We start from the raw sequence: 8968 nt of genomic DNA, 5'->3' as shown, positions 1-8968 counted from the left end.
TTCTGAGTTGTGCTTGCATATGTAACTATTATTATGGCATGGGATGTAACTTTTTTATGCTTTTGACATCATCAGAATGTCCTTCTCCTAAGAAGATGGGCATTGTCTTAATCTGTAAACTGAAACAATTTATTTCTTTTTCAGTTTGACATGGAGGAGTCTCTTTTAAGGCTTCCGCTTTCAGAATGTTGGGTGGTAAGAAAATAATACCATGCATGGTCTTTGCTTCCACTTTTTTTATTTCTATCCTTGAACCAAGTTAGCTAAATTCATCATATGTGATGATTCGTTCTTTGAATGCAACACGGAAAAGTTACTTGGATATTGTTTTTCATTTTTCAGGTCTCAAAACTGCATTTGCTTATCGATGCAGTCACTGAGAGTTATAACAAGTTTTTCTTTGGGGAAGTTGGAAGAGAAACGTATGATTTCTTTTGGGGTGATTTTGCTGACTGGTATGTTGAATGCATTTATGAGTGAGCAGCTGTCTTCAAACAGATCTACATTCTATTGTTTTATGCCATTAAGTTCTAGACTATACGTCATGTACAGGTCACTGAAACTAGTATGTGAACCCTGAGTTTAGATGTCAAAATGAATTAGTTCATGTTTTAGGTATATAGCACACAGTTAACTTTTTTCTTAGGTTAAAGTTGTAAAGTCATTTGGTGGATTGTGTGCATTATTTGTTTGTACCTTTACAAGAATTTAATTGTAAGTTGCTTTTTAGTGTATCAGTGTATGCTGACGCATACATGAAATACTTGCTGTGTTCTGGTATATTTCGGCAACAGTATCTAAAATATTTTTGACTTGGGTTAACTATAGTTATGTCCTGTGTGTTTAGCATGACCAGTTTTTAGATTCCCCATGCTTGGGGTTTAATGTTTTTCTCATTTTCATAGGTATATTGAAGCGAGTAAAGCTCGCCTTTACCACTCTGGAGATGATTCAGTTGCTTTAGTAGCACAGGCAGTTCTACTTTATGTTTTTGAGAATATACTGAAACTATTACATCCATTCATGCCATTTGTAACTGAGGAGCTGTGGCAGGTAGGGGTTTGTAGTGTTTGATTACGTTCTTGTTAATGTGCAAACTGATTCAGTTTTCTGTTTTCTCGAATGTGGTCATTCATGTTCATATTAAGTCTGGATAAAATCCTTTGGAATACACTTTACATTGACGAACAATTGTAGGTCATATGAACCTCGACCACATTCTTATGATAACGCATGCATTGCATTTTCATGAAGACAAGATTTGTGCTGGTTACGTCACATGAACAGATGATTGCACACATGCACTCATGTGGATAACTTTTGGTGTCCACAGTTTAGCATTCATGATTAGTGCCGCAAACAAGAAATGCCCTTTTTTTTTCTTAGTGTACTGTTTTAGGCATTCACTAAGATTTTTCATTTGAGGTTTTCTGCAGATGCATTTGAAACATGATGCAAGCTTCTGTGGATTTTCGTTTTTGTTTTATTTATTTACAGGCACTTCCCAATCGGAAAGAAGCTCTTATAATATCTACTTGGCCACATACTTCTCTTCCCAGGAACACTACTTTGGTAAAAAGATTTGAAAATTTACAAGCTCTGGTGAGTTAATGGATGTGTTCTTTTTCCCTCTACACCTCCCTGCATTCCACTATCACAGTCTTCTAGCCATAAGTACTAAGGTAAGGGAATCACTAACCTCTGCTAATTTATGTGTCAGACTCGAGCAATCCGGAATGCTAGAGCTGAGTATTCTGTTGAGCCAGCAAAGCGTATATCTGCTTCTATTGTTGCCAGTGAAGAAGTCATTCAGTATATAGCTGTAAGTCTAGTTAATTTCTTTACAGATTGTCTTATTAGTAAAAAAAATGGTATCTTCTTATTCATTATTCTTGCTTCATAATTCCATATATGTAATATCTTAAATTCTTTGTTCTTGATTGAGCATCCTTCAACCATTTGCATAATTTATACTTGGAAAGAGACTACGTCCGGCTGTTGTAGAGTTTGATGGCAAAGGAAATGCTCAGTGCATGATGCCAATGTCTTGTGTATCTGTACCCTTAGCACATGTTTGCAAATGTATGTTGATAGGTTTTATAATCTTGATGCAGGAAGAGAAGGAGGTTTTGGCTCTCTTATCCAGGCTAGATTTAGACAATATCCATTTCACTGATTCTCCTCCAGGTATGTTTACTTAGAACTATATATCCTTTGGTCCTAGGATGAAGCAATGTTATGCATGTTCATTTCACAAATAGTACTTCTTGTTTATCTATTGACTTCTCTTCGATATATGAAATGTTGGGCATCTAAATGCATTTATACTTACAGGGGATGCTAAACAATCAGTTCACCTTGTTGCAAGTGAAGGACTAGAGGCATATCTGCCCCTCGCTGATATGGTTGATATTGCTGCTGAAGTCCAACGCCTTTCCAAGCGCCTATCTAAGATGCAAACAGAGTATGAGGGACTTAAAGCTCGTCTCAAGTCCCCTAAAGTATGACCTTAATTTACTCGGTAGTTGTAGATGCATAACATTTCCCGCATTATTTTAGCACAAATGTTATGTAACGTTTGTAATAGATTAAATATGCATTTGGTTATTGGGCCAGTTACAAGTAAGACTTACAACAAATTGACCACCGTGCCTAAGCTTTGCAAACCTTGGTTAACACATGAATTAAACTGAGGATAAGAACAGCATAGGAAACTTGTAAATAAAACCAGTTTGTAGAAGTTGTTAACAGTTTCATGGAGAAGAATTCTAACTAGCTACACAAATATGTTTGCTATGGCATTTTGTTTATTACCTGTCAAAATTTTGTAGGGGTCACTTACCCAAAAAACTTGATAACATTGACTTGAGGTAGAAGCTCAAATCCCTTGAAATAGCTTTTCCAAATCAAATTAGGAGATTGTCAAATTTGAGAAAGTATATGTGCTAGCGCATTTGGAAAAGTTTGCCATGCTTTAATTTGGCCCTGTAGCTGTATCCTGAGAACCAGCTGTTGAAGTTGAACACATTCAAAATTGCTATGGATGTTGATAGTTTAGCAGCACAGCTCTTGATTGGATGTGTCAGCTGGTGACCTGTTTCTTCTCCAATGAGTGTCATGTTCTCTTTCTACACTTATTTATGCCTGCATTTTCATATAAGCTGCTTACAATGTGTTCTATGCAGTTCATAGAGAAAGCTCCTGCGGATATTGTCCTTGGGGTTCAGCAAAAAGCAGCAGAAGCAGAAGAGAAGATTAATTTGACCAAAAACCGTTTAGATTTCCTCAAATCAACTGTTTTGGTTTCACAGTAGTCTCCATCCCTGATTTGGTCCTTTCTTTGTCCCCAGAAGCTATACATTCTGCCGGATTGTTTGTCACTGTTTTTTGCCATAACAAGCTCCGCTTCTGCACATTCAGCCTTTTCAGGCTTAACAGATTTTGCATTTTGATCGGTAGATCGTCGTGAAAAGCATTATTCTGGAAGCTACATATCAACAATCTGACTGGTTGCACAATAGACGTGGTCAAAAGTTTGTGCACAAATCACACCGCTCACGTACGCAGATTAAAAGGTTGAAGCACTCCATGAATTGAGATGTGCATTTTTACTACTGCTAAGAGTCTTAGTTTTGCCTGCTGCCATGAGTTTTTGCCTCCTCGAATTATCATGTGGAAAAACTGCTTAATTCTACATTCAAACATTTCCTGGTGAATTACACTTGAATTCAACATTGGGCTCAATATATTTAGGGACATCATTTTGGCATTTGTCGAAAAATTATTTTTGGACATGAATAGAAGTCAGTAAAAATACTCTGTTGTGATAAACCACACATCAAAAGCAATAGATTTGACTTGTGGTTCCACTGATCTTCAAACAGACGAGAGATTGTAGTAAACTGAATTCATTCTTATAGTAAAAGTATGTTGAAAGTGATTCATGATTAACAGATAGGGTATGCAGTACAACATCATAATCCAGGTAATTTCCATATATCTAACAGTTAAAGGTGAAGCAAAAATGAAAAGTGCCAAACAATTTGAAAAAATTATTTGTTGCATAATTAAGAATATCCACAGCTTCCTCTCTCTCTTATGAAGTAAAACCTTGAACAATACGGGCAAGAGGGCTGTTTTTCTTTCCTGTTGAATGCAAAAAAGTATTCAAAATAAAACATGGCTTTTCTTCAATGTGTTTTATATTTAAATTAAATGTTTCTCTATTTTGTTTATTATTTATTAGATCAAATTTCTCCCTTTTGTTTTATTTAATTGCAGTTCTTTATATAATAATCGTCAAAACATAAGTAGTAAAAATAGAAGTGCTTTAAGTTTATTCTTTTTGTAAAAAAAAAATTTTAATAGTAATAATATTTTTTTCACCAAAAGAAAAAAAAAAGGTGTTAAAATATTAATGTTAGGGCATTTTGGCTGGCGGGTATAAATACCCATACTTGTCTCTTGTGTCTCTTCTCCTCTCACGCCAATCCAAACCCAAAAAGGTAAATTTTTTTAAAAGAAATTTTAAAAAAAATTTCATGGTTTTCTCTACCAGCTTTATAGTTCTCCAGTCTCTGCCTTTATTTTCATTTTCACTTGTATTCTTTTTCAATTTCTTATTGTAATCGTGATTATGGTTACCCTTTTATTTAATTACTTTTATCTTTTCTGGGCATTTATAAAACCCACAGTTGAATTAGTTTACTTTTGCATGACTGTTTGCTTTTCGCATTTAAGGATTTACTTTTGTATCAATCCATTTGTTTCATGTTGCATCTATTATGCTTTATTTTTATCAACTTTTTAAGAAATAAACAAGTAAATAATGTAAAAGTAAGTAGTAAAATTACCATTCAGCAGAGTCTAAATAATTAAACTTCGTTTGCAAATGGATGCATCTCTCTTCCTTATGGATTATAGGTGGATCATTTACTCATTATAGTGTTCATGTTGTACTTGGATTTGACCAACTTGTTTTGTATTAAGTAATGTTTTACTGGCTGATACCATATTGTATAACAAGTTTGTGCACTTGTTAGTTCATACTTATAAAATTATTTTTATATTTTCTGTAATACTTATAGTATATTTGATTTTTTTTTTTTACGTGTTAGAGATACAAAAACATTAATAATATCATTTTTATATTCAATGTATCGATTATCATGAATTTAATCATTTTCTATGCGATAGATGAATATATATATATATATATATATATATAGTTATACAAAAATCTTAACAAGTATCAATCAAATATTTATTGTTAATTAGAAAGATTTGCCATTTTACGAGGGCAAGTAACCCAGGTGAGAGTGCGTTTCATAAAAGATAGCAGGAGATCACAAGGAATGTGAAGGGACCAGTCCGGGTTGGGGACATTCTCACCCCTCTTGAGTCTGAGAGGGAAGCAAGGAGGCTGCGCTGATGCCTCATCTCTCTCTGATCATGTGTTTGGTTAGGCTTGATACACTTTCCTCTACTTCCTTACCGCTTTTGCGTCAATAATTTGTAGGTTGAGCACAATTTTAATCTTTTTCCAGCAATTGCAGACAGTATCATTGTGTAGACCAGTTGAGCGTTAACACTTTTTGCCAGATTATTACTTTTGTTGCTGTCCTCCTCTCTGATGTTGTTAGAATAGCTATGCAAATGCAACGGGGTCCTGTTTGTAATGATCTTGGTGCATAAGCGGGAGTGCTTGGTTAGGAAAATGGAATAGTTATCCTTATTCTCATTTTTAAGGTAAAGTTATATTTGGTTTAGTAAAATAGTTATTTTTCAAAATAGTCATTTCAAGAAAAACTTGAATAGTCATTACCCAAGTTTTTTTTGAAAATGGCTATTTCAAATTATTAAAAATAAGAAAAAAAGTTATTAGACAAATATATTCTTTTAGAATTTAAAAAATTATCTTATACAATAATATTAAGTTTATTGTTTTTCTCTCTCTTCCTCTATCTAAAGCACAAAAGATACAAAATATTTTACTTCTTTTTCAAAAAAAGGAAATTAAAATATTTAAATATTATTTAATATATTAATATTATTTAACTATAACAAATATTTTTAAATATTATTATTTGAATATAATAAATGTAATAAGGAATATTATTTAGTATTATTTAAATTTAATGAAGAATATATTTTGTCTTTTAATATTAAATTTTATTTAATTATAATAAAAAGTTTAATTATCTTTTAATATAAAATATTATTAAATTATAATAAAAATATGTTTGTATTTTGGTGAAAATATTATTTAATTATAGTCAAAGGTATTTTGATTTTATTACTTAGAATATATTTATCTTTTAATCAAATAAATTCTTTAATTTTAATAAAGAGTATTTTTTTCTCATCATAGTATTTTTGTTTTTTAATTAAAAAATCTTTAAATTTTAATAAAAGGTATTTTATCATTTACCTATTATTCCTTAACTATTCTTAAAATTATTCCTACCAAACAATAAAATAAGTAATAATAGCAATTTCTATCCTATCTTATTGTATTTTCATAAATCAGTCTATATAATAATATTTTTTTTTATTTTACTCTTTTAAAATGATCAGTTTATTCTCATTCTATTCCTTCTGATAAACCAAATATGTTATAAAGGCTAAAACAACGATAATTAATTAACCATCTGGTAAAGGTTCAACAACAGAGAACCTTGGGTGAATCAATCTCACTTGTTTTTCCTTTTTATTTATTTTTGGATAAAATACCCCTACTTCTTAAATTCTAATTAAAATTTTATTCGAAATTTTAAATAACTTCATTAATTTTCGAATCCAATTTTAAAAAATAATCTTTTATTAAAAACATAAATCTAATTATTAATCAATCGTTAATTTAAAAATTATTTTTATATTATTTTTATAAAATTACTACTATATAATTTTTATTTATTTAAAAAAAAAGTACTCTTCAAGGGAAATCGATGGTCGCTTTTTTGGAAGCTAGAGAGAATCAATCAATGCTGTTTATTCTTTTTAATTTTTTTGAAAAGAAATATAATAATGATTTTTTAAATTAATAAAAAAAATATTTTAATTTTTTATAATTTTTATTAATGATATTTATATTTATGAAATAAAATGTCTATTTTAAAAATTAATGAATCCTTTTAAAATTTTAATTAAAACTTAAAAATGTAGAGGTATTGTATTTTTTTTATTTTAGTTATTTAGAGAATTAGATAACATAAGATTAACTATGTCTTTTTGTTATATATAAAAACATAAATTGTTTCAATTTCGAAATTAGGGCATAATCATTCTTTTAACAAAAAAAAAGTATTATTTATAACATAATATAACTTTATATATGTAATAATTACCTAAAGAACTGACACTTTGTTTTATTTTAAATGCTGTATTACTAAAAAAAATTAAGGAAAGCAGAAAAACGAAAGATGTATGGAAAATATACCCAGACTTAAATCATCAAATTCACCAAACAACCGGTTAGGAGGCAGAAACCAAATCAAACCCACTTCACTTAATCCCTTTTCTCATTCCCTCTTTTATTCACACCCTGAAGCTTGACCCAGCGCCAGAGCCAGCACCAGCACCCCCACCCCCGCTCTAAATCTTAACCAAAAAAGGGAAAACTAGCCATGGACTCCACCCCGCTCCAGCCCCGACCCCAACCCCAACCCCAACCCCTTAAACCCTCTGCCTCCAAGCTCCCAATCAAACGCAAAGCCCCTTTTCCACAGCACCACCATCAATTCCTCACCCCAATTCCCCAACCCCTCGCCTTCTCTCCCCTTGATCACTCCCCGCCCTCTTCCTCCGCCCCCAAACCCAGACTCCCTCCCTTCAAATTCCACCGCATCTGGACCGAGCCTGACGAGATCAGCTTCCTCCAAGGCCTTCTCCAATCCCATGGCCTCTCTTTCCCCAAGGACCTCCCCATTTTTTACTCCAACTTCTCCAGCTCCATCTCCCAACCTTACTCTAGGTCCCAACTCTCCGAAAAGCTTAGACGTCTCCGGAAGAAGTTCCGCGTCATTTCTTCTAGGCTCGCTCGCGGGCTCAACCCATCTGCTCTCTCACCTCATGATCAAGCTTTGTTTGATCTTTCTAAACGGCTTTGGAGTCCTGAGTTTTCTTCCACCTCCCCTTTCGGTAAGAGCTCTTCCGGCTTTAATCTTGGGTTTTCACTAGATCATGAGAACAATGGCATTGGTGATGGGAATGATTTTGAGGATTGTGATCTGATTGAGAATGATGGGGAATTAAAGATGAATGAGGTTAATGTGAATTGTGATTTTGGTGGGGGTAGAGATGAGGTGGTCAATGATGGGCAAATTGATGGGATCGTGGCAAAAAGCGTGCTGGATGTGTTTGATGAGTGTTTTAAAGAGGTTGGGATGGTTTTCGGAAAGCAAGGTTTGGTTTGGTTGGATACAATGGAGAGGAGGTGGAAGGAGCAAAGGATTTCAGAGTTGGACGTGTTGGGGAGGCGGTTGAGGCTGGTTATCGAGAATTCTCTGACTAGGCGATGAGTATTTCTTTCAAAAAAAAAAATGGAGAAACGTTGCACATCCGTTGATATAAAAGTTTGTATATTCCAGCCCAATGTATATAAATTTTCAGGTTGGTTTACATTCCAATGCGTTTTCATACGGGAGTCCTAAGTAAATAAAATTTTTATTTTTACATTGTGTACTTGTGAATGATAGATTTTAGAATTTTGAATGCTTGAAATGTTAATGAATTGTATGTGAGTGCATGAGTGCGACTGGCTTCTTGTAAATTCAATATTTACTATTATGTGATTACAACTGGCTTCTTGTGAATGACTTATTAAGTGGTATGAAGAGATTGTTTGGTAGCAATATCTAAAAGTTTCATTTAATCCATTGTAATTTCAATGTTTTGATGTGGAGCCTTTTGTACATTAGATTTACTAGCAATGCTATTAATAGTGTCTACCCCAAGTAAACTTTTCTTG

General features: G+C 32.8%; 2 protein-coding genes and 1 pseudogene across 2 annotated transcripts in view; all 3 read left to right on the top strand.

The window, feature by feature from the left end:
• Nucleotides 1-3945, top strand: part of EMB2247 (protein EMBRYO DEFECTIVE 2247) — a 14082-nt gene extending 10137 nt beyond the window's left edge. Inside the window, 8 exon segments of the mRNA XM_021441098.2 lie at nt 145-195; nt 343-455; nt 906-1053; nt 1498-1602; nt 1721-1822; nt 2115-2187; nt 2335-2501; nt 3186-3945. Coding sequence (XP_021296773.1) covers nt 145-195; nt 343-455; nt 906-1053; nt 1498-1602; nt 1721-1822; nt 2115-2187; nt 2335-2501; nt 3186-3314 — 888 coding nt within the window. The 3' untranslated portion in view covers nt 3315-3945.
• A 1046-nt stretch (nt 3946-4991) lies between these two features.
• Nucleotides 4992-5549, top strand: LOC149526572 (small ribosomal subunit protein eS28z/eS28y pseudogene; annotated as a pseudogene).
• A 2061-nt stretch (nt 5550-7610) lies between these two features.
• LOC110425878 (putative transcription factor At5g28040) lies at nt 7611-8679 on the top strand. The gene has a single exon (XM_021440953.1). The coding sequence runs from the start codon at nt 7626-7628 to the stop codon at nt 8517-8519; it is 894 nt and encodes a 297-aa protein (XP_021296628.1). The 5' UTR covers nt 7611-7625; the 3' UTR covers nt 8520-8679.
• Nucleotides 8680-8968: the final 289 nt, after the last annotated feature.

This window comes from Theobroma umbraticum, unplaced genomic scaffold, assembly GCF_002168275.2.
Source record: "Theobroma umbraticum cultivar Fairchild unplaced genomic scaffold, ASM216827v3 scaffold_12.1, whole genome shotgun sequence".
Taxonomy (NCBI): Eukaryota; Viridiplantae; Streptophyta; class Magnoliopsida; order Malvales; family Malvaceae; genus Theobroma; species Theobroma umbraticum.
Note: the sequence above shows the minus strand (reverse complement) of the source record. Positions and strands in the feature narration are given on the sequence as shown.

Coding starts and splice junctions, on each gene's coding strand:
- LOC110425878 (XM_021440953.1), top strand. CDS start 7,626: ATGGACTCCACCCCGCTCCAGCCCCGACCCCAACCCCAACCCCAACCC.